At 41.7% G+C, this 26,563-nt stretch overlaps 1 protein-coding gene across 2 annotated transcripts in view; it reads right to left on the reverse strand.

Annotated features, from left to right (window-relative positions):
• The window catches only part of LOC121877678 (orcokinin peptides type B-like), a 62,101-nt gene extending 42,016 nt beyond the window's left edge, over positions 1-20,085 (reverse strand). The window contains exons 1-2 of one of the 2 annotated variants that reach the window (XM_042383500.1): positions 19,933-20,085; positions 10,748-10,780 (exon numbers count right to left, since the gene is read on the reverse strand). In XM_042383500.1, the coding sequence (XP_042239434.1) occupies positions 10,748-10,780; positions 19,933-20,004 (105 nt within the window). In that variant the 5' untranslated portion in view covers positions 20,005-20,085. The remainder of the gene's footprint in view (positions 1-10,747; positions 10,781-19,932) is intronic. The other variant, XM_042383501.1, reaches the window with a different exon arrangement.
• Between the last annotated feature and the right edge of the window lie 6,478 nt (positions 20,086-26,563).

A 26,563-nucleotide genomic window follows, 5' to 3' on the forward strand; every position in this document is an offset into this window, starting at 1 on the left:
TACCTGCAGTGTAAAGTCTTCAATTAACAGGTAATCTGAATGCGGAAATAACCAGGTGTTTGGGGGAAGTCATCTCATATGTTATCATGGCTGCATTGCCGAGTGTGTTGTCATACCATTAAACGCCGAGTCAAGTTTACTCTAGAAATACATCGTTTGAATGATACTGGTGTTATCTTATCACTCTCTCCGCCTCGTACCTAGACTCACTGTATGCCAAGGCGTAGATAAAGGTTGGTAAGTGATTCCTGTAGTGATAAACGTGATTGCTTTGACTTAACGGAGAGAAAATGAATGTTTTAGTGAACCAGTGTGAGATGTTTGTTTGTTTGTTTCAGGTATCACGTTCGTAATCTCTACAGTGACGGACGAACAGACGAATAGTTGTGTACGTATTGTGTGAAGAACAGTCCCTAGTCCCCCCAACACAGGAGGACGACAATATCATCGTTTAAACATTTCAAGGAAGACCATTACTCCCAATCACTTACTGTTTTTCTCAGAGTTACAGCTATATATAATCTCTCTCTCTCTCTCTCTCTCTCTCTCTCTCTCTCTCTCACGAAACAAAATATTCCTTGTTATATCTACAGTAAACCTCATTGTAATAACACACGTTCACCTATATGACTTCTTGAACACTGTCATGTGAATCATTTTTATTTAACTCTGAATAAAGACTTCTGGTTGATGGCACAGGACCGAGTGGCGGCAGTGAAGGCAAGATAGTATTTTAACTGGAAATGTATTCATATCTGCTGAATATAACCACAGCGGGAAGGGTTTAGAATACCAGGAATATCTTCCCTACCACTCCTACCGCCCCCACACACCCCCACACCCCCACCCAACTCTCTGTGAAACCAACTAAATTTTCACATTTTAATAATATCTATTTTTTTTACATCATCAACATACATCCATTTGCTGCATAAATAAACATTCTAATTCTCATTTATTCATTTTTATTAATTATACCTGTACCTTATCAGTATATGTAAATTAACCTTATCTTTCCTATTCATTTTTTTTAATTTCATTATGCTAATTATATCAGAGTCTTATTCTTTCCACGTATGGTACACTACTTCAGGTGCACGCCGGGATTTGTAAGGTGAGGTGAGGCGAGATGAGGTGAGATGAGGTGAGGAGAGAAAAAAGGAGGTTAGGTGAGAAGAAATGAGGTGAGGTGAAATGAGATAAGGCGCGGTGAGGTGAGAAGAAATAAGATAAGGTGAGGTTAGGTGAGGTGGTTTGCGGGTCCACAGTCTCCTCCTCCTCTCACCTGTTGAGTGGTGAGAGGTGAGCCGTGACACACCTGGCCCTCAAACACACCTCTCATGGTAGGGGTGTGGATGAGGGGGAGGATGAGAGAGAGAGAGAAGAGATGAAAGAGACAGAAGAAATATAGAAATGAAGGAGATAATAAACGATAAACTCAGAGGCAGAGACAGAGTAAGTGAGAGATAGAGGAGAGACGGTGTGAGATATAATAGTGAGGGAGATAGTGGTTGTGGTGTAGTTAAGTGAGATACAGTTAGAGGTGGAGAGACGAACCAAGGGCCTGTGTGTGTGTGTGTGTGTGTGTGTGTGTGTGTGTGTGTGTACTCGCTTGTTCACCATTAACTAACGTGAGATCATTAAAAAAAATAAAGAAGGTTGACCCCATAATATTTCAAGTTAATTTATAAAACACTTGGACTTATATTTCTTTCATTCACTCATACATAAACTATATTATTTCATTTTGTTATTATCATTATAAGGTTTTCATGTTTATGGTGTTGCCAAGCGAGGAAGGAAAGTTTAAATGAGACATAACTTACAGTGTAGAGCACGTCAGTCAACCCAGGTGTGTGTTTGTGTGTGTGTGTGTGTGTGTGTGTGTGTGTGTGTGTGTGTGTGAGCACCACAACCAATCTCCACTAACTTTTACCATTCTCTCCAGATCAACTTTTGGCTCCCAGTTTATTTAACCTTATCAGTCAGGTATTGAATTATCGTCAGGTCGGCTACAACTCAAGATATACTTTTAAAATAGTGGACAGATGGAGGAAACTTCAGAGATGTATTGTGTGCATTCCATTCCCGGAGCGAGGGAGCGAGGGGTAAAACACTCTACGGACATCACAACCCACGTTTCACTAACTTTCCACGTCCCTCCCGTGGAAAAAAAGACAACAACTATTTATCCCGTGACACCGAATGCAACTCTCTTTTTTGACCAATACAAAAAGGTTTAAATACTCTTTAAATCACCGTCGCTTATTAATTACTACAAAAATAATAATCTTGTTATTTTATCTATTTTTCTGTCAACATCCCGTTTAGCGTAGAAAAGTGTAAGTCCAATATCAGGGACACAAAAAAATCAGTTAAGATTATAAAGGAAGCGATGTGAAGAATTTTAATTAGATATTTCAAGCACAACGAGAGGAGAAAAATATCATGAAAGAGGGTGATTAAAATGATGACCTGATGGTGATATACTGACACTGATGACCTGAAGGTGATATACTAATTGTGATGACCTTCCGGTGATGATATACTGTCAATCATGTTCTATACTGAGGCGCACAACACTGAAAGAAGGCAAATGCCAGTGCAAACTCTGACGCGTTGGTCTAAACTTTGTTGTGGAAACTTGTAAGAAGACAATAAAAACATCATTAGTGTTAGTCCTACCAGTGTCTCTCACCATCACGGCATTAAGGATCAATTTCGTCATCAAAATATTTTCCATCGTAGCTTCTGACGGTGAGATGGGCGAGGTGGGCGGGGTGGATGAGGTGAGCGGGATGGAAGGGATGGGCGGGGTGGGCGAAGTGTGTCAGCTACCTCACCGAAAACAGTCGACTTATGATAAATTCTCATCATAATTAATGACACATTTATGACGTCACAGCACCACCACCGCCCACCAATCACAGCCTAAGACTCTGGAAACACCCCCTTGACATCACTAGCCCCTAACACCCCCACCCCCGTAGATAAATCGAAGACAAAATGGAAAAATATCGAGAATATTTAACCAGAGGATGACGTGATAGGAAAGGGTCATGGCGGGAGAGTGGGAGCTTCAGTGGGTCGAGTGTGACCTATGATTCACTTGGTTTATCTCGTATCGATGGCCTTTAGTCTATGAAAGATTCAGCCAATAATCTATAAGAGTGGCCCCTCGGGAGACTAACTTTAGTCCTCTGTGTTAAGGTCACGTTTTCACTGCTGAACATAACAACGAAACTCTAACTGCACTCAGGCAAAAATATCCACGTGTTTAGGTAACGTGTTAGAGATGAAGGATAAGACGTTTGTGGTCGGTTAGTTGACGATTTTATGATGAGTTAATGGGATATCTATGTGGTGTTGGTGATCAGGTTTTAGCGTCGTTTGTGACTCTTTATTTCTTCTGTTTGTGATAAATGGTCCTCGAGTTTGTGATAGATTATTGCTTATCATTATTCCACCTGGGGGAATCATTTTATACCATGATCTAAAGGTAAACAAAAATGCTTGTTGTCGATGGTGAGGTATAGTGAACGGTGCTAAATAATCCTAGTTGTTGTCGTCACTTAGAAAATATATTAAATGGACATCTCCCTTCACGCTACATAGTTCTGGGAGCCAGTCGATGAGAGACAACTGGACAGGTACAGGGTTAGACGCAAAAACAAATCCTTAAATATTTATCTTACTAAAATAAAGGACTCTATGACCTTACTTCGGTATGACCTGATGACCTGTTGACCTGATATTGTGTGTTAAGAAATATACTATGACCTGGAAATATATAGTATAAGACCTTAGACAAGATAATATAATATAAACAATAACAGAACTATAAGCCCAAACATATACACGAAAATAATACCATTGAAGTGATATAATATTATTGTTAACTCGTTCACTAAAGGTAAATTAAATAATGCATTATTCCGATTGATTGATACAGTTAGTTGAATGTTTTTATGTTTTTTAACCATTTTAATATCTGGGATTGTCAGGTAGTGTGTGTGTGTGTGTGTGTGTGTGTGTGTGTGTGTGTGTGTGTGTGTGTGTGTGTGTGTGTGTGTGTGTGTGTGTGTGTGTGTGTGCGCGCGCGCGCGCTTAGAGTTTTAATGGCAATGTTTTTATTAATTTCACCTTTCTCTTGTGTTTTTATTTATGTTTTGTCACTTAGTGCGATGAGATGTATGAGAGTTTTTATTGTTTTTAGTTCTGATTTATTCTGTTGTTTTTAACGTCAATCTAATTGTTAGTTTCTTTATTTGTTGTTGTTGTGATATTCATTGTATTATCATGATTAGGTTCTTTCTTTATCGTCTTCATTACCTTCACCAAAACAAAAGAGAGAGAGAGAGAGAATTAAAGACCAGCTCTCCTCCCGCCACCTACGTCGTGTTATGATCCCAACACCAGAATATTGCATGGAATATCAGAGGCCTTGGTTAACACACAAGAGTTCACAGTTGCACCTACATGTAAACACTGATATTGATGTTGCCAAACACACACACACACACACACCCTCTTTCTCCTGTGACCTACAAAACTACACCACGTCACTCTGATTATTTATGTCTTAAGCTGACCTTTCTACCTGGCTGACTGATATGAACGAATCGAGTGAGGAAGGCAATTACGGTTTTTTTTCTTAGACGTACTTCTGATCCGCTCCTACCCCCCAGAAGACAACTCATTTTTATTTCTTAAGTTCGACAAAAAAGTATATGTAGCCTCTTCTTTTTTTTAAGTTTAAATAAAAGTTGTAAATTCTTGTTCAAGTTTTAGTATTCATTTTGTAGTTTTTTCTTCAAAGTTGGAATAAAAGTCGAGTATTTTTTATTAATACATTGTAGACTAAGAAAATAGTTTACATGATGAAGAACGGAGGTGTGGGTTGGTTCAGCGGGGTGAGGGTGGGGAGAGAAGAGGGGGTAGAGGAGGGAGGAAGGAAGGAAGGAAGGGTGAAGGAAGGAAGGAAAGAAGGAGAGGCAAGGGTGAAGGAAGGAAGGAAGGAAGAAATGAGATGCAAGGGTGAGATAAGGGAAGGAGGAGGGAATTATGGATGGAAAAAGAAAGAGAGCTAGATGGGAAAGAGAGAAAAGGAGGAGTGAGGGAAGGATAGAGGGAAGAGAAAAAGGAAAGAGAGAAAGGACGGAGAAGTGAGGGGAAAGGAGAGAGAGACACAGCGTAAGACAGGGACAAAGATAACCTTTACTCAACTACTTCACCGCCACTACCCGCCACTTACCCACTCTCTCTCTCGGCTTCACTGCCACTTACCTCTCTCTCTTTCTATCTCTTTCTCTCTCCTTGACTGCTACTACCCGTCACTTACCGCCCCTTCTCTCTCTCTCTCTCTTATTTAATTGTCTCACCCCGTCATCACTTTTATTACACCATTATCATATCTCAACCTTCAATTCCTCTTAATTTTCTCTGTCTGTTTTGTAATATTTTTTCTATCGATCAAAATAAATATACACGGATTTATACCATCAATTTATTTTACATATCTGGAAAAAAAATCATAACACTCGTGAACCAACAGAGAAAAACAACAAAATCGACTAACCAATAAAAAAAGAAGAATAGTTGTGAATTGACCAATGTGGCGTCGCGACTCGGTAACGAACAACCAATCAACAGGAGAGAAAATTTTAATGGTCGCTAAGGAAGGAAGGAAAAATGGGGTATTGGAACTAAGATCTTTAAATATTTTTGGAAACTATATGTGATAAAATCTTAAGACATATTGGTATATTGGTCAGAAGTCGTGATTTTTATTGTATTTCGTTGATTTTATCATTATTGATGGTCAGGGGTCGGTGAAATAAAATCAGATTAAATAAAATAGTAAGTGAAATGTGGCTGGCGGAGACCGCAGAGTTTTGTTGGTTTGCGCGATGTAATATCTTTCGTTTTTTATTTGGTCTACTTTCACCTTCGTATACATTTAACTTTGTTTACTTTCACCTTTGTGTACTTTCACCCCTGTGTACTTTCACCCGTTTAATTTGTCCTCTGTACTTTTACCTCTGTCTACCATCACCTCTGTCTACTTTTACCTGTCTACTTTCACCTGTCAACTTTCACCCTATCTACTTTCACCAGCCAATTATTAAAATATATCTATATTAGTCAGTAGTTTGACGATATTCGTGTTGGAAATATTACCTCTATTGTATTTGACCTTTGACCTTCTAAGAGACGACCTGAAGATTCAAGACTATACAAGGGAGGGACCTGGCTGGTGGGTGTGTTGCTTGGCCAGGGTACAAGCCCATAGCGCTGAGTAACTAAGAACAACAGGCAGAAATAGTTGATTGGTTCAGAAACGGAGGAGTTTAAGTGTTTGGTAGAGCATGGAAGACAGAAGGAAGGAAGGAAGGAAGGAAGGAAGGAAGGAAGGAAGGAAGGAAGGAAGGAAGGAAGAAAGGAAGGAAGGAAGGAAGAAAGGGAGGAAAGAAGGAATGAAATAAGTAAATAAATAAATAAGAGAAGAATGAAAGAAGGATATAAACAGGGTAAGAATGATGGAAATAAACAAGGAGAGAATGAATGTTTTTCCTTACTCTCGCTATCTCTCTGGTATCTCTATATTCTTCCTATCTCTTCACTTTCTTTCTTTTTGATAATTTTTTCTTATCTCTCTATCTCTCTCCCATCGTGGTCTCTGTTTCTAATTCTCTTCCTATCTCACTCTCTCTCTCTCTCTCTGTCTTTGTGTCTGTGAGGGCGTCTCGTTGTATAATTGGTCACTTCTGCCTATTAACATGTCTGGCACAACAACTATGATCGCAGTCCCAACGTAACGAGAGAGAGAGAGAGAGAGAGAGAGAGAGAGAGAGAGAGAGAGAGAGAGAGAACTTAATCTCAATATATCAACACAGCCTTGGTCTCTAACAATTGACAACACGCCGCATCAAGTTACTGTAGAGTCTCGGTTTAATATTGAAGACATTTTTACCTATGCTATACGGTTAAATTCGTTCTTACGTGAGAGGTTGAGAGTAAAATTCAAGTCGAGGTTCTTTGAAAATCCGGATGTTGGGCTGACGACTTTACCGTCTCCATCATACCAGGTCACCTAAGAGATTCATCCTCATTGGTTGCTGCTTCTGAGAACTCTACTCTCATTGGTTGGTGGGTCACAGAATAATCTAGGTGACGGGTCGCTGAATAGATGTTGGTCTTTGATGTACCGCCCCCTCTCTCCCTCCCTCTCTTCTCCCTTTCCTCCCTCCCCCTTTCTTTCTACCTCCTTTACTCCTGTGCGGCTCCTCCTTCCTTCCCTTCTATCCCTCTCCCTCTTCCTCCATCTCCCTAGATGACACACACACACACACACACACACATATATATATATATGTACTCACGTCCACAGAACACAATAGACATGGATCTATTGTCGTTACATTAAATGATTATGCGATATTAGTGTGTGTGAGTATGTGTGTGTGTGTGTGTGTGTGTGTGTGTGTGTGTGTGTGTGTGTGTGTGTGATGAAGCTGTCACTACACACTACTTCAGGCTTCACTTTAATTACTGGAAGCTATAAACAATATTAATTAATACCTCGATAAAAAAATTACATTGAACGTTAAATTGAGAATTGTTAATGATAGTACAAACGAAAGTGAATTGATGATAACAGCACCACTTCGCTATAGTGTTTGTTTACCAATGAATTTTCGTGTGATAATAATAATAATAATAATAATAATAATAATAATAATAATGTCTCTCTCACTACCCACACCACATACTGTCTCTCACTACCCACACCACATACTGTCTCTCACTACCCACACCACATACTGTCTCTCACTACCCACACCACATACTGTCTCTCACTACCCACACCACATACTGTCTCTCACTACCCACACAACGCTTCCTGTAACATTCATATGATCCTTGACACTGAAACATTCTTCTTGCTCATCATATTTTCATAACATTTACACATTTACCACATTTTCTACCGTTTCATATTGTCTCATTAATGTTAAAGTGTCTTACCTGTTCTGTGTCATTTATGTTTGTTAATTACAGGTAATGTGTTTGGTCGATTCTTGTGTAATGTGTTTTGAGTTTTTATTTATTTTATCTAACCTAACCTAACCTAACCTAACCTGACCTGACAGCAAAGTTAACTCTCTCTCTCTCTCTCTCTTTTCACTTAACACCAATATCTCATAGTTAATTTCAGAATGTTGTTTCCATCTAACCAACTTCATTTAATCGCTAATGAGGTAAAAAAAACTATTTAATCGACAAAGAATAAATTTAAAAAAAAAATCACAATCTGGTTCGTAAACACACAAAGACAATCAGTCGAAAAAAAAAAATATATGGTCTAATTTATTCCATATGAAAAAAATTTTAATTACATTTTCTACACAAAGAATAATTCAGCCTGATGATATTATTTGATTCTGTTGTGGTTTATTAAATTTTTTAGAGTTATGTTAATATGAGACTAGAAAAATAACTGGGGGGGGGGGTTGTTACAAAGGCTTATAATGTAATTTAGTTTGTCCATTATTAATATGTGTATTAGAATTACCATATATATTATATTATTACTTTTATAGGCGTTGATATATGTATGTATGTATGTATGTATGTATGTATGTATGTATATGTTATGGAATGGATAATTAGAAATAACAGTTAATATATACAGTGTCTTATTTCACTCATCATCACACTTCACTCTCACTGCTGTAACATCATCACACTTCACTCTCACTGCTGCAACATCATCACACTTCACTCTCACTGCTGTAACATCATCACACTTCACTCTCACTGCTGTAACATCATCACACTTCACTCTCACTGCTGTAACATCATCACACTCTCACTGCTGTAACATCATTACTCTTCACTCTCACTGCTGTAACATCATTACTCTTCACTCTCACTGCTGTAACATCATTACTCTTCACTCTCACTGCTGTAACATCATTACTCTTCACTCTCACTGCTGTAACATCATTACTCTTCACTCTCACTGCTGTAACATCATCACACTTCACTCTCACTGCTGTAACATCATTACTCTTCACTCTCACTGCTGTAACATCATTACTCTTCACTCTCACTGCTGTAACATCATTACTCTTCACTCTCACTGCTGTAACATCATTACTCTTCACTCTCACTGCTGTTCACTCTTCACTGCTGTACTCTTCACACTGCTTCACTCTTCACTGCTGTAACATCATTCACTCTTCACATCTCACTGCTGTACTCATCATTACTCTTCACTCTCACTGCTGTAACATCATTACTCTTCACTCTCACTGCTGTAACATCATTACTCTTCACTCTCACTGCTGTAACATCATTACTCTTCACTCTCACTGCTGTAACATCATTACTCTTCACTCTCACTGCTGTAACATCATTACTCTTCACTCTCACTGCTGTAACATCATCAGACAACACAGAGAAGAAGACATGACGTGTCTGTCTGTCTGTCTTACCCTCACCTTCTACAGACAGACAGACTGAGGTGACAAGGGGCGTGGTGCTTCGGGGCGTCAGGAACAGCAACAGGCAGAACCTTCGAGTCAGATGCAAGAGAGATGACGGTCCTGTTATCATCATGTTTGGGACGTGAATGTGTCATGGCCATCACGCCAAGTTCAGAAATTTAAAGGAAGATGTGGTGAGAGAGAGAGAGAGAGAGAGAGAGAGAGAGAGAGAGAGAGAGAGAGAGAGAGAGAGAGATATATATATAAACGTAAGAATAGACGTAGAAATAGATAAAGACATAGAGAAGAAAGAGAGCCAGAGAGAATCCTGTTTATTGTGCACAAAAATCTAAAGGAACGATACAGGTTGTCTCATGGGACGCAGGCAGCGGGTCGTGGTGCGGCGGTGAATCAAAACAAAGATTATTTACTTCAGGATCCAATTAACAGATGAGTTATTTAAGGACAGGTACGTGACGTGGTGGAGACGAGGAACAGAAAACAAAAACAACAGTGGGATTAATCTAAACAATGACTGGGATTATATGGTGTTAAGGTAAATCTTAGTGAACGGGAGGGAACGATGATAAGAAGGTGAGTGGTGAACGAATAACGTGTGGTTAGGAATTAATGGGAAGAGAGGAGAAGGAGGAGGAGGAGGAGACAAAAAGAAAAAGATGTGGATGCCTCTGTGTGTGTGTGTGTGTGTGTGTGTGTGTGTGTGTGTGTGTGTGTGTGTGTGTGTGTGTGTGTGTGTGTGTTTACAAGAACGAGGGTGTAGGAAATCAAGAGTGACAGGCCTCAGATACGAGTAACAGCAGGTACCTCAATTTAAAAAGGCTGACAGCGGAGTAGGTTTCTGACACGCAACCAATAGAGGAGGAAGAAGAGAAGGAGGAGGAAGGGGAGGAAGAAGAGGAAGAGTAGGAGGAGGAGGAGGAAGAAGAGGAGGAGGAAGGAGAGGAGTTGGAAAAACAACAATAAGGTCTAAGTTAAGTACATTAGCCGATAAAAGGAGGAATATTTAAAGCTACGAGAGAGAGAGAGAGAGGGAGGGAGAGAGAGAGAGAGAGAGAGAGAGAGAGAGAGAGAGAGAATTTGGATGACGGTGTGTGTGTGTGTGTGTGTAGAGAGAGACGCGGGAAGAGGGAAGGAGGAAAGTCAACATGGGAGGACAGGAAGTTTCTTGGATTAAAACATAAATGAAACCAAACAACAAATAAGACATCAAGGGGCATAAACAGAGTCTCACTTACAATTGGTATGAAGATGGCGGACAGAAAGCGAACCTATGAACACGAGAAAAGTTTCAGCTTAACAAATACTGCAATTATTATCTTTGAGCTACACCCAGAAGTAAAATATTAACTTATGCAAATTAATTAACATACTCGAAACAAAGGGATTTATTTATTTTTGTGTCTTTAAGAATGAATTAATAGTTTAAAGAATGTTAAAATTGCCGTCAGTGAATTTATAGCGATATACTCGTTAGCTTCACAAAGGTAGACTCTCACCTGAGCTTTGTGTTATAGTATGAACTAAATTACCTGAAAAATACACTGTTCATCTCTTAAATTAGTGGGAATTGAACACTTAAACATAAAGTCACATCAGAAGAAATTCAAATCAAGAAAATTAGTTTCATGACAAAAGGCAATGAACTTAGTTAATCATGTAGGAGGCCTGGCAGGTTAACAAGTGAAGCCCTTAGTGAACAAACCTTCCGTCTCACCAACACCGTCACCTGAGCAAAGTTGGACGAGAAAAGATAGATAACTCAATATAAGGAATCAAGTTTCACAAGAAAAAATCAACTAATAAAGTTTCAAACCACAAAAAATAAACTACTTGACACTTAGACAAAAATGACTTTCCATCGACCCCTCTCCATCATTCCTTGACAATAATAATTATTTTTTCGACTATGCATCAATTTTAAACCTCATCTAAAAAGTTATCTACCATCTACACATTTCCCTCATACTTCTGGTGCCATCAAGTCATTACTGAGTTAGCTATCCTTTCAGACCTCTCCCTGGCACCTACCTGATGGCTCTCGTAAATAACTTCTCTCTCTCACTGGCTCCCCAAGGTAACCCAATGCTTCGTACGCATCACTCCAGCTGTCTAAGAATCAAAGAAAGTTTCATAGGATTTTTTTTTACGCTGTCAAAGCTTTTCAAGAGGCAGAGTGAGCTCCTCCACAGCCTATCAAACATTGTACCTGTTTTACCAAGAGCTTTCAGTAAATTCTCTCCACCTTAGTCACATGTCTTTGTTCCTAGCTTTTAGTGAGTGTTGAAGAGTACAGCAATATAGTTCATCTGACACACACACACACACACACACACACACACACACACACACCACTCAAACACCACAACTATTACCTCGCACCAACACCCCCATCACCATCCACCAACACCACACACTCCAACACAACCCATCACCATGACCACTCCAACACCAGACACTCCACCACCACCACTCATGTGACATATGACTCGCTTGTAACTCCAACCTTCAGGACATATGAGCACTGAATTGGGTGCTTAATAGCTCGGTCATCGCCTCATGAATACACAACATTTCCTGGTTGATTGGCCTCTCAGAACAGCTCGCTAACATGAGGGACCTTCAACATTTCCCAGCACTGGTGTTGTCACGTAAAGGAATTCTGTTAGTTTGTGTGTAAGTATTGGGTGTGAATACAGATTTCCCCGTTGATGTGTGTAAGTGTCGTGTGTGTAAACAAATTTCCCCGTTAGTTTGTGTAAGTGTTGGTTGTTATGTGATAGTTACTTGGAAAATTCTCATTCGGGCTGTGAATGGCTAGTTAGGTTATCATGTCATCAGTGACGTCATTAATAAGCCATTAGGTGTGCTTATTATGTTACCTGTGAGTCTGTGTCTTGGTGTCTTGTCTCTATATGTTTCACTTTCTCTTCATATTGAATACCACATATAATTCTACACCCACACACACACTGCCACACACCCACAAACACCCACACACACACACACACACTGCCACACACCCACAAACACCCCCACACACACACACACACTGCCACACACCCACACACATTCTCTCCATAAACAGGCTTACTGTATACCCAAACGTTATATAACAACCATATCTCTCCCATCTACAGTATATCCTGTATATCCTTCTACAGTATATCCTTCTACAGTATATCCTTCTACAGTATATCCTTCTACAGTATATCCTTCTACAGTATATCCTTCTACAGTATATCCTTCTACAGTATATCCACAAGCAACAAGGTCCTGGGGTGTACTATTCACTCGACTCCAGAATGAACATTAAGTGCCACAAATGGTTCGACACTCCCTAAAAATATCTGGCCCGGCTAATGGAGATTTCCGATGATAAGTGGAAGATGGAATTACCACGCACAAAAAGACCCTAAAAACGGACTACTGGCATTAATGTGGTAGGTTGGTGGTGGTGTGGTGGGGGGGTGTGGTGGTTGGGGTGTGGTGGGGGTGTGGGGGGTGTGGTGGTGGTGGTGGGGGGGGTGTGGTGGTATTCCCTGATAGAATCTTGTGGGTGTGTGTGTGTGGGTGTGTGTGTGTCAAAGGTGCACATACACATACACACACACACACATACACATACATATCCATTATTATTCCAGATATTCCCGTTGTTAATATTCCATTCCTAAATATTCCCATTCCTCTTATTCCAGTTTGTTATTCCCATTCCTATCATTCCAGCTCCAAATATTCCCATTCCAATTATTCCAGTTCCAGATCTTCCCTCCTGTTATCCCTGTTTCACTCCTTCCCGTTCCAGGACGTGAGGAAGAGAATGAGGGAGGGAAGGAAGTAGGGAGGCGAGAGAGGGAGGGAGGGAGGTAAGTGAAAGAAGGAGGGAGAGGGAGGGAAGGAGGGAGGGAGGCGAGAGAGGGAGGGAGGTAAGTGAAAGAAGGAGGGAGAGATAGGGATTGAGGGAGGGAAGGAGGAATAGAAGGGAGGAAGCAGACAGGGAGGGTGGGAGGGAGAGACGAAGGGAGAGAGAGCGCTATAGTGTAATCAAAGGGAGGAGATAGTTCATTACAGCTGTCATGTTCATCTGCCTGTTCGTCCTCATTTTTGAACCTCCTCTGTTCATCTCCCTTGTTCATGTGATGTTCTTTCCACCCAATTTTGTTCACCTTTCCTGTTCACCGAGTTTGCTCTACAGATTTGTTCTTGTAATTTAGTCTCCTTATTTACCATTCTGTTCACCTGATTTTGTTATTCTTCTTCTATGTTCACCTAATTTATTCACCTTTCCTTTTCACTTGATTTGTTCATTTAACTTGTTTTCATTTCTCTATTTATTCTATTTTGATTCATCTAACAAAATCATCTGGACTATATTTTGTCTTGTTCAACTGACTTGTTCACTTTTGTTCAACTATGATGATTACCGATCTTGTATAATTACCCTCTACACCTAGATTGTTTATTATGGAAGTTCACTTTTGTACATGTTCACTTATGTTCATATTTCACGTTAAACCACCAATTTGTTCATCTACTTTGTTCAACTCACGCGGTAGCTCTTCATTTTGTTCAACTATCCTGTACACCTAAAGAAAAGGAGCGAAAGAGAGGGAAAGAGAGAGAGAGAGAGAGAGAGAGAGAGAGAGAGAGAGAGAGAGAGAGAGAGAGAGAGAATACACCAGGTAGGGGAACAGAACAAGAATAGCGAAAGTACAGGATAACCCAATTTTCGAGGCGACATCTCACTCCCTCCGCATGGTTTGGTGTCAAGATCTGTCTGTCTGTCTGTCTGTCTGTCTCCAACCTTTGTCCTCCTCTATCCCCTTTCTGTCTCTTTCGATCTCTTTACTTTTCTCTTTCTCTCTATCTCGTTGTATCTATACGCTCATTCCTCTCTCTCCATCGTGTGGGGTGATACTCTCTCTCACTCTCTCTCTCTCTCTCTCTCTCTCTCTCTCTCTCTCTCTCCCTCGTGTTGGGTTATAAGGTGATGCTCCCCTTCTCGTTCTCCATTAATTCGAACTAAAAAGTACGTCTCACAGCTGTCAGAGTCAGTATGATCAGCTGTCATACCGGGTGAGGCGAAGGTCACAGGGTGCGAGAGGATTAACGGGTGCGAGAGGATTACAGGGAGCGAAAGTCACAGGGTGCGAGAGGATTACAGGGTGCGAGAGGATTACAGGGTGCGAGGATTACAGAGGATTACAGGGAGCGAAAGTCACAGGGTGCGAGAGGATTACAGGGTGCGTGAGTGTGTGTGTGTGTGTGTGTGTGTGTGTGTGTGTGTGTGTGTGTGTGTGTGTCACTCTAATTCTCTACCAAGATTCTCAAAATTCCCCAAGTTAGATTTTCCTCGTAATTACAAATATAAAGACACACATGGGAACAATTCTTAATGCGAAGATACATAAAAAAAATACAATGGCAAAGATGGTATCCAAATTACACTTTAACTTTAGTGTAAGTTAATACTCTGAAGGCTAGGTTACTGGTCCACCTGTACACGGGGTCATACATCTCAGTACACCTTGATTGACCTAGTAACGTAAACTTGACCCCCCATTACACTAAACTACTGTTGTTGGCTGGTGTAGAAACAGACCTTGTGTTGTGTACTTAAAGATCAAGGCACATTAATGCCTTCAAACAACAATAACAACAACAACAATAACAACAATAATAAGAACAACAACAACAACAGGAGTGTACCTTAACCCCCCTCCCCCCTTCAGATCGTCTTTTGCAACATTAAACTTAAAAATAAAAAAATTAAACTGACTTAAATGATTATATTACTTAGTTAATTAGTTGAATGTGTTACGAGGCTGAGGCGCCCTTTACTACACAAGCTTTAACTACCTTTATGGATGTAATTAAATCATGTAAACAAATTAACATTAATTATTAATGTTATATGAGACGCTGGATAATAACACCGTTCACCACTTATGGTTTAGGTAGTTAATTACTTGTATGTATATATATTAAGTGATGAAACACCTTTAACATCAGGTAAAGTAGTCAAGATGTGGGAATTGAGGTCACCAGATGCGTCACAACAAGAGCCTAAACGACAATTATTAATATCATACAGCTCTTGTAAATGTGTGTGTGTGTGTGTGTGTGTGTGTGTGTGTGTGTGTGTGTGTGTGTGTGTGTTTTATGTCAGGAAATAATAAAAATAAATAAAAATATTCACGAAATAGTCAAACGTTTGAGGGCGAGTCGTCACAGGAATTAATGTCATATGCGGACGGTGACATGGAGAGATGATCCATCTTACCGGCCTGGCTTCACCATCTCTCACGGCTTAAGCTGAGAGAGAGAGAGAGAGAGAGAGAGAGAGAGAGAGAGATCCAGCAGCCACCTTAGAGCAGCAGCCATAATTTTCTCATTACCGGAATGTCAACAGCCGAGATTTTATAAGGAAATTTGTCTGGGAATTTCCTTAGTTGACGAGAAAGTTTATCTTGATGTTGTAGAAATTATATGTTAAGTAAAGGCAAATATATAGTCTACGTTTATCCCAGCAGCTGACACACACACACACACACACACACAGGTTCAAAATGAGTTCCATTGTTCGTAAAACACAACTGCACATCTTTTTATGTAACACAATCAAGTAAGTCCACCTGAGTGCCTCATGGTGCATAATAAGTGCTTCCTAAAGTTAAAACAGAGCCACACACCCTTACAGTACTATTTTTAAAGTCCACCCGAGTGCTCCATGAGGCATAATAAGTGCTTACTGAAGTCAAAACAGATCGAGGTAATTCCAACTGAATAGAGCCAGACCATAAAGTGTTTCCTGAACATCTAAACAACTTTCCTTCATAAACCGCAAAGGTCAGATCACACAAAAATGCCAAATTTTTCTCAAAAGAATAAACTTAACAATTCAGTGGTGAGGGCTGGGAGGAGTTTGCTTGCCAGATAGGAAGGGAAATATTTCTCGTGAGGTCGATTCTTCTAACTTGATAGTGCTTGCCGGATCCTTCACTTAGCCGACCACCTCAAACTTCTGGGGAGGTGGAAGGGGAGAGGAAGGGATGGAAGGGGTTGGGGAGGGGTTAGGGTGGGGAGGTGGAGAGAGGAAGGGGGTTAGTTTTTGTCTTGACTTGCTTGAGATGTGCGAGTTGGGGCATTTTGTGGGGGTGATGTGAGGGAGTGTGGTGCTGTGTGTGTGTGTGTGTGTGTCGCTTATCTACACCCGGTACTGACACACAGTGACCGTCTCTCTGCCTCGTGCCTGTGATGGTGATCTTAAATATTATGAACAAACAACTTGTCTCTCTTACAAAGCTAAATAAAATTCTCATAACCGGTTTTATATGTCATAATTGTTGTTCACCTGCCAAGTACAATGTCGTCAACATGCGGCGGTTTTATGTTCGTCCTTGAAATAACTCGTTCAAGGTTAAGTGATGTTGATGGCTCACCTGTGCTGAGCTGAGGCTACAACTCTGATCTTAGGTAAAGTTCTCAGTGTAGTGAGCAGTACATCAGGTGCTGGACTGCTCGACAACCACCTACCCAGAAAACAAATCTCGTTCCTTCTTTTCCACGAACCCCCAAAAATGATATAATTCCAACACTCTAACTAACAAGAAAAAGTGTGATAAATGATATATGAATAGTGAAGGGCGGCAGTGACTTACTCCCATCAAGAACCGGGGTGAAAAAGTCTTAAATGAGGCTGTTTCACAATATTTCCATTAACGGTTCATGGACTGTCTCTGGAACGACCGAGGAAAGAATGAAACAACATAAAAAAGAAAGTTCTCAATTATGGCTTCAAGAATATCCAAGAATCTGCTTTCAAAAGATTTTAAACCAATCAGAATGGACGCAGGACTACCGTGGGCACTGCTGCCTAAGAGACGACAGTCACAGGAGATGAGGTATACTGGCTTGTGTCGAGTAGTAGGGGAGGCGCTGTTTCGTAAGACCTTTCAAGAGTAGGGTTGATTAGCTCTAGCTCGGCAAACGTTACCTCAGGAAGTTCTGACCAATCCAGGATGATTTATTTACTTCGGTAACGTTCTGTGGTGGGATACTGAGCTGGTTGTTGTTTAGAAGGCTGTCTTGAACAGTTGTAAACAGAGCGGGGTATTAGGAAGGTTGGTTCGAGGAGACGTAGCCGCTATACATGGGGTCGACCGCAGGCAAAAATACGAAGTTTAAGAAAATCCCACGTTATTCGTCTTCCCCGTGTTCCTGGAGATAAGTTAACGCATGTAGTTACCTTTGAATTTTAATAGAATTTCACCAACGTAGTGATTTAGTTAGACGCGTTATCATATTTCCGGCAAGAAGAACAAGTCAGCGCTTGAATGTTTAATAACTGGCGGCTGGCACACCGTCAGCCCTGGGGGACGCTCACCCACTCCCAGCCTTTGACGACGTCTTAGTAGAAAGTTATTTTTATCCCCTTTTTCTAATCTCGGCTTTTCCTCCAAACAAACACCCGCCAGCGATGACCTCCTGAATAATGCACACCTGAGACATACCTTTTGTTTGGCTTATTAACAGAGACGAAAAACCTTGGGCAGGACGCTCACCAGACTTATTCTTTATATAATTCTTTATTGTTAGTCAAGTATGACTACACCATTTATTTATTATCTATGCCTGCACATCCAAGTACTCTGCCTTAACACAGAAACTAAAGATAAACTACACAATACAAGATGGTGTGGTTTATTTTGGATACAACCACAAAAGACCACATTGAACACGGGGTCCTGCAGAGTGAGGGGTGGGAGGTGGAGTGAAGCAACGGAGGCTGAATCACGTTTTTAAGATTGGTTAATGGCGTGTGTACAGGACAACACATTTCATCAAATTATCTAAGAATTACGAACATGAACCAATGAGGCTCTAAAGGAAGTAAATGTAATTTTGTTCTACCTGATATACGCGGCCAAGTAAAACAGCCCCCATCTTTACAGGTATAAATGGCTGGGATAATATACCAAACCGGATTAAAGCAGGTAATAGTATCAATCAATTCAAACATGAAATTAAAAAATATATATATATAACTGTTGAAGCTGCAGCCAGTGAGTTTCTATATATTCATTGTTCCTGATCAGTCCCCAGCCAAAGTCAAGGATCCCACTGGAAATAAACTAATGATGGTCGAATCTTTTTACTGTTTATCACTGTATGTACACCTGTACTTTATATACATGCTGAACCAATGTAAACTGGTATACTGATTTTACCGAATAAATATCTATCTTTATATCGATCTACAAACTCCTGGGCGGGATCTGGCCTGCCTGTATGAGAGACTTGTATAAAAACCTAACCTAACCTATCCCCACACCTAAAGAGGAATGGTTCACTCACGATGGTTACTCAATTAACAGCTAGTCCATCTTCTCACAGGACCGCCACTGCTACCATCACCGTCGTAGTGAAATGATTTGAGAGAACTACTGCAACGCCCTCTACCACTACACCTTCAACACTCACACGGGGAGGGCAAGGTTCCGTCTCATCTTGTACCGAGAGTTAAGTTACGGTGTACTACTTAGAGTGTGCTGTATCCTCACTGTTACGTTCATGGGACCCACTTTCACTTATAAGTTAATTTTGTTTAGTGCAAGTTACTGTACTAACCCAGTCTATAAGAATAAATAGTTATACCCCAAGTTGTCAGTACACATGTGGAGTGTGTGACTGTATCGAAAGTGTGTCGTGTTGTACAAAGGCACACACACTCGGGCATTTACTTTCGTTCACACAAAAAAAAATCATTCATGCGATCATAAGTGTCACACACACCAGTACAGCCGCTACACCTGCGGTCCTCTGACGAGTGTGTTGTCCTTGTGGTGTAACGGATGTCAGATTTCCGACATTTGCAAATCCGGAATTATATTCGTAACAAAAATATTATGAGTATAACATAACGTAGTTTATCTGTACACCTAACTTTAGAGTTTGGTTTATTAAAAAAAGATTACCAGGACAAAACTGAGAAATCCCGCATCAAAGTGTGCGGATGTTCACAGCTCACACCGGAAGTGTTAGTAGTTGAACCGGAATATATACTGATACTTGATAACATAAACGGAAGAAGTTATTAGATAGTTTTCTTTATATCAGCTTTACCAAGACGACCTTCTCGTTACCTGTTTATATGCGAGGAAGTTTTCGCAACCGTGACCTACAACATTGTATCTGTGTGACCTAGGCATAGTGTGACCCCGTCCCTGTATGACCTCGGTACTTATATACCTTGTGTGACTTGGCTGAAGTGTAACCCCGGTCCTCCACTCGCATGACCTAAGCATATTATGACCCCTGTCTTACACGTGTGACCCGCGTATAACATGACCTTGGGTCCTTAAATCACGTGACCTGAGGGGGGGGAGGGCAATACAGTGATTAGTAAGAGGTGACTGACCTTGATGGGGCCGGCGGCAGCGAAGACAGAGAGGGTCAGTAGGAGGACGACGCTAAACACCTCCCCGGTCATGACGGTGATGTGCCTGTGAGTGAGTGCTGGCTGGTCCAGGAGGTGCTGTTGGCTCGAAGGTCCGGGGACTATACAGGCACGGGCAGGGACTCCACGCCTTATATACACTCAGCCGCTGCCAGCTCCGCCCACCACACCGCATGCCACCACTGGCAACAGGTGGACCATCGTGACGTAGACAACATTAGGTCAGCCGCTTGTTTACATACGTTGTAGAGCTGTGAACCCCCGGGTGATTACGCTCGTAAGAGATGTTATTTAAGACTGAACAAACCTAGAGGACAGGGTTGTATATTAGAGAGATGGTCAATTATTCTGATAAAGCTTCTCTTACGAGGAATCCGGCCGCTGTCAGTCATCAGGACGGAACCACCACCATTGGCCAAGCCTCTCAATGATTCGTTCGTTAAGTCATTCCTTTAGGTATTTAAGAACGCATGTAACTGGTTCATTTAAGTTACGACCTCAGCCCCCCTCCCCCTCCCCCTCCCCCCCCAAAAAAAAACAACATTGGTCGAATTGCGTCTCGATTTGTTTATTTCTCCAGATAATGGAAAAAAAAATACTTTAGGAATCTTTTATAACCCTTGAGGTGTGTGGGTGTGTGACGCTTCATATAAAATAGAATAAACAAGACCCACATAAACCCGGTGTAAGGAGAGGTGGCGGGCAGGGTGACGTGACAGGCAAACGTCCTATTAGTAATAAGATCCAACCAACTGGTCAAATAATGTTGGTCTGCCCACCAGCCAACATCATCAGCATCCCCTTGTTATTTGATCCAATTTCGCAACCCTACCCGGTGACGAGGAGGGAGGAAGGTTACCCCTCCCTCCCCCAAAATAAAACAATAGATAGTTAACACTGTTGCTAATAGATAGGGAGGGAGGGGTAGGAGGAGGGAGGGAGGGGTGTGGGGAGGGAGGGGGTGTGGGGAGGAGGGGGGTGGGGAGGGAGGGAGGGGTGTGGGGAGGGAGGGAGGGGTGTGGGAGAGGGGGGGTGGGGAGGGAGGGGAGTGTGGGGTGGGGAGGGAGGAATAATGTTTGGGTAGGGATGGAGGAGGGAAGGAAGGAGGGAACAGTGTGTGGGGAGGGAGGGAGGGAGGGAGGGAGATACGTCAGTTCAGTAAGATTTTGGGTTTACGACGGAGGTAACAACGGCTTGGAACAATTCGTCGTGATTATGGGCAGGGGGTGGGCGGGGGGGGGGGTTGAAAAGGGAACGTGTTGTGTTCATGGTGGTGGAGGAAGTTATGGTAGCATGGTAGACGTCTTAGCGGGTGGTTGACGAGGAAACACAGTCATGTCAATGGTAGTATGGTTTAAGTTATGGTAGTATAGGAAACGCATTATGGTAGAGGCTATGGTAATATGATGGAGACAATGGTAGTATGGTTGAGAGTGAATAATGTCGTGCCCATGGTTAGGTTAGGTTGGGTTGGGTTGGGTTAGGATAGTTTAGGTTGGGTCAGGTCAGGTCAAGTCATGGTGGCAACAAAAGCAGGCGGGCTACAGAAATGAAAATCACAAAATTGGTTCTCAGTGACGTCATTAACACGTCTATAAGTCTTCCTATTGGCGTAGTTAACACAAAAATAGGCTGAAACTATATAAAAGACACACCTTTATAACACATATAAGAGAAACCATATACAAATATTTCCATCCAAGTTTTCTATGCTGCATAACCCGCCCTCCACCTCCCCTCCCACCTTAAAAAACGGAATAATTGACTTTTTTTTTTTACTGGTAAGTCGGATTAACTTTCAAGAACGATAATCAAGTGGTACAAATTTCAGATGATAAGACAAAATAGTATGTGAATCGGATTTATAGGAACAGAAATGGTATATAATTCGGATGTATCAGAAAAAAAACACCTGTTATGTGAATCGGATTTATAGGAACAGAAATGGTATATAATTCGGATGTATCAGAAAAAAAATTACATAATTAGGAATAATGAAAAAAAATAAAATGGGTTAAATTGTGAATGACTCGGATTAACTTCTCTCCCTGCTTAAAAAAAAAACTCTTCGGGTTTGTCTTCACTAATCCTCTCATATTGTGCATCACGAGAGATCACAACATTTCATTTCCTTCACCTGTCCTCTCGTCTGGCTCCCACCTGCCCTCCTATGCTAATTATTTCACCCATTGAATATATCTATTACTGGTGTTCCCTTATTATCATGGCCAAAGTAAATGACATAAAATACTGTTTTTTTTATCCTTATTATTTATTAGGTTCATGCAGTTTTCTTGTTTGTGTCTGTGTAAGTGTTAAGAATTTGTTTACTTTGGTTATTCATTATCGGAATAACATACACTCACACACACACACACACAAACACACACACACACACACACACACACACACACACACTTAAATATGGTATAAACTCTGCCATTCAATATGACAGTAGAGCCCAGTAAGAATAACAGAATATAAGGTGCCAGTTGTCATCAGGCACACCAACAGTGCCATATGGTGCCACCGAGTCACATAAACTACACGGGGATATATAGGTGCATCTGACAGTGTGTGGTGAGTAAGAACTCTTGACATGAGTTCTTAACCCAACCCTTTGATTACGATGACCTATTTCCTTGAGTACGATAACTTTATACTCTGTGGGGTTAAGTCGTCGTACTCAAGGGGTTAAGTCATCGTACTCATGGGGTTAATAAATAAGACCCCAACCCTGAGTACAAATGTGGTACACCATTAGGCGCAATACAATACTTATTTAGAAACATCGGACAGTAGGTTACAATTCATGTACACCTAAACACACCTTCATGAAACCTAACCTAATGCCACTCATACGTAACTTCATGAGGTAGGACACGAGGGAGGGAGGGAGGGAGGGAGGGAAGGAGGAAGGGAGGGAGGGAGGGAAGGAGGGAGGAAAGTTCAAGGGAAGTGGCACAGGGCGGGAAAGGAAAATCCATTAAATATATTATAATTAAATTGAAATGAAAATCCATACTATAAGAACAACACCAAGAAAACATTATCAATTATAAAAATCAACAAGACATATAACAAAAACACTAAAAGACAAAAAACAAACAAATATAAAACACGCCAAAAAAAACACAAAACAACCCAGTAATAAAAACAAAAGAAACATGAGAAAAAAGAATAATATCTAGTTTGTTGACAGTCGTTCCGTCTTTAAGAACTCCCTGGCGTTCGCGTCTCTGAGTCGGATTCCTATGCAGATTGAATTTACATAGGAGCTTCAAGACGCCTGTAATAAAAGTTATTTCAGTGGTGTCTTGAGATATTCCATACAATTACGTATTCATGTGTTTTTTATTTGCATTTGGCCAGGACGTCTTGACATTGAACTGAGTCAAAGAAGTTTAGGAAAAAATCATTAAGAATTCGATACTAAATTGGGTAAGGTAGTTGATTAATCAAGGATGAATTTAATGCAGAAAAGATCCATCAATAATGTTATCTTGAGTGATGGTGGTATGACAAGATGACATTGGCATGACAGGATGACAGTGGCATGACAGGTTGACAGTGGCATGACAGGATGACAGTGGCATGACAGGATGACAGTGGCATGACAGGTTGACAGTGGCATGACAGGATGACAGTTGCTTGACAGGATGACAGTGGCATGATAGGTTGAAAGTGGCATGACAGGATGACAGTGGCATGGCAGGATAACAAAGGGATGACAAGGATTACAGTAAAATGAAAAATATGACAAGGACGACAGTGAGAAAGATGACAAAAAATGACAGTGAAACGACAAGGATGACAGTGGGAGGAGAAAGGTGTAGCAATTGTTACTAATTGAAGCCCTAGCTGTCAACTGAACCATCGACTGTCAACAGAACCCTCGATTGTCAACAGAACCCCCGACTGTCAACAGAACCATCGACTGTCAACAAACCCTCGACGAAGTAGTGTTACCTAGTTACTAGACACTTCTGCTCCCACCACAGTAATGAAGGGCGCCTACGTCACACACAGGTACCCTCGTGTTTGGTGCGATAAAGAAAAACACAAATCTCTTCATGTGGGATAAAACAACGAACTAGACAGACCTACAGTTAACAACAGAGTATGAGATTAAGAGATGCTCCTGGGAGGTGGGGGTGGGCAGCACAGGGCCTCTGGGTGCCAGCCAAGAATAGTCTCCTTAACGAGATTGAAATTCAGCTTGGCTTGCATACCAAAGACAAATAATGAGCTGTTAGAATTACCTGGGACAGAAGTCTGAAACTGGAGAACGAACTCGACCCTCATTCGTGGTTGAGGAAGGGGGGGGGGGGAGTGTGGTGGACAGTTACCAAGGAAAGGGACAGAATTATAAGGGAATATGGAAGTTCTTATTGTTTTCGTTACACTTGATACAGCTGTGAAATAAAACTGTATCTTGCTCTTGTGAGACCACACCTGGATTACGCAGTTCAGTTCTGGTCACCGTATTACAGAATGGATATAGAATCCTTGGAAAGAATTCAGAGGAGAATGACAAGACTAATCCCGGGCATTAGGAACCTTGAGTATAGAGACAGGTTAAAGCATCTTAATTTGCACTCCCTTGAGAGACGTAGAGCGAGGGGCGACCTGATAGAGGTGTATAAGTGGAAGGCAGGGCTAAACAAAGGGGACATTACAAAGGTACTCAAACTATCCAACCAGGAGCGAACTCGTAACAATGGTTTTAAATTAGACAAATTTAGATTTAGGCGTGAAATAGGTAAACACTGGTTTGGAAACAGAGTAGTGGATGAATGGAACAAGTTACCAAATATCATCATTAACTCGAATACGCTGAATAGCTTCAAACATAGGTTGGATGCTCATATGAGCAATAGGGGTTGGGTGTAAACGGGACTGCCCAGTATGGGCCAATAGGCCCGCTGCAGTTTCCTCCATTCTTATGTTCTTATATGTTCTTATGTTCTCCCTCCCTCCCTGCCTGCTCCCTCCCTCCTTCCTTTCCTCCCTGCCTGATCCTTGTCTCCTTCCCTCCCAGCCCGTTCCCTCCCTCCAACTCACAGTGTCTCAGGGAGCAGGCAGGGAGGGAGGGAGACAAGGAGCAGGCAGGGAGGGAGGGAGACAAGGAGCAGGCAGGGAGGGAGGGAGGCAGGAACTTTTTCTGGGACACCTTATTTATACACTGTACCTAATCAGAGCTCAAAGAACTTACCGTTTATTAAGTTTATTCCTCACCCCAACACCTGCATTATATAACACACGTACTCCAGCATATAAAACAAGAACAACATAAATTACGTCATCAAAATCGCCACACATAGAGACACACGTGGTGACAAAGGCCTATAGACAGTGCGTGAAACAACAGGTGTGTACACGGGTTCACCCTACCTGTCGTTCTGGCATCACTGCTGGACAAATATCATGTGATATTTACCACCAACAACGTCCCTTCCTAGACTTGGTAGCAATTGTACTACGAATATTCCTGCTGGACTGAATGACCCGCTGGGCTGAGTGACCCGCTGGGCTGAGTGACGCGCTGGGCTGAGTGACGCGCTGGGCTGAATGACGCTACCCTTGGTTCAGTAAGGAGTTTTAGTACGTTCAATGTATTATCTTTCATCTTTTCTTTATTAAATTAATACTTTTACATTATCTATCTATCTGTCTGACTATGTGACTGTCTGTCTGTCTGTCTCGTACTGATTCTCACATTTATTGTTGTTTAATAAGAACAATAAGTAATCTCCTGTTCTTTTACGTTTGATTTTGATTTTATTTTTCGTGTCTGTTTCTTCAAAGTTTACTGGTAGTAACCTTTTGACATTTAGTTATCCCTCCGAGGCTTGACCTGTGTGTGTGTGTGTGTGTGTGTGTGTGTGTGTGTGTGTGTGTGTGTGTGTGTGTGTGTGTGTGGACCTAGCGAGTCTAACACCCACTACTATACAGGCTAACCTCTTACCTTTCACACACACACACACACACACACACACACACACACACACCCAGTCATTATTATACCAGTAGATGAGCATTTCCTCCCTCCACTCTTCCTCGCCTTACTCCTTTGCTCCCTTCCCTCCATCTCGTCTTCCTCCCATTCTTCCCCCCTCCTCACCCTCTTTAACCTGGATATACCTGACTCCTCCTCCTCTTCCCCCCTCCTCACCCTCTTTAACCTGGATATACCTGACTCCTCCTCCTCTTCCCCCCTCCTATCTATCCCTCTCTCTTCAACTTTCCCCTGTCCCTCTTCCCTCCCCCTCACCCATCCCACTGCTCGAGTCCCCAAACCCCTTCCTTCTGTCCAGACCTCCCCTTACCTTTCCCCTCGCTCGTCCACCTTCCTTAACCATTCCTGCCACTCTTCTTGCCCCTCTGCCCCCCCCCACCACCCACCCACCCCCGCCCACCCATGACGTTGAACCTGCGCTTGTTAGGTGTAACGACGACGGCGATGGTCAAGAACCCTTCGTCAGGCGGCTCCTCCATGGTGGGTGTTGCTGATGGTGGTAGTGGTGGTAGTAGTGTGGTGGGGAGAAGAGGGTTATGGTGGTGGTGGTAGTAGTGTGGTGAGGAGAAGAGG

Source organism: Homarus americanus, unplaced genomic scaffold (assembly GCF_018991925.1).
Source record: "Homarus americanus isolate GMGI-L3 unplaced genomic scaffold, GMGI_Hamer_2.0 scaffold25611, whole genome shotgun sequence".
Lineage (NCBI taxonomy): Eukaryota > Metazoa > Arthropoda > Malacostraca > Decapoda > Nephropidae > Homarus > Homarus americanus.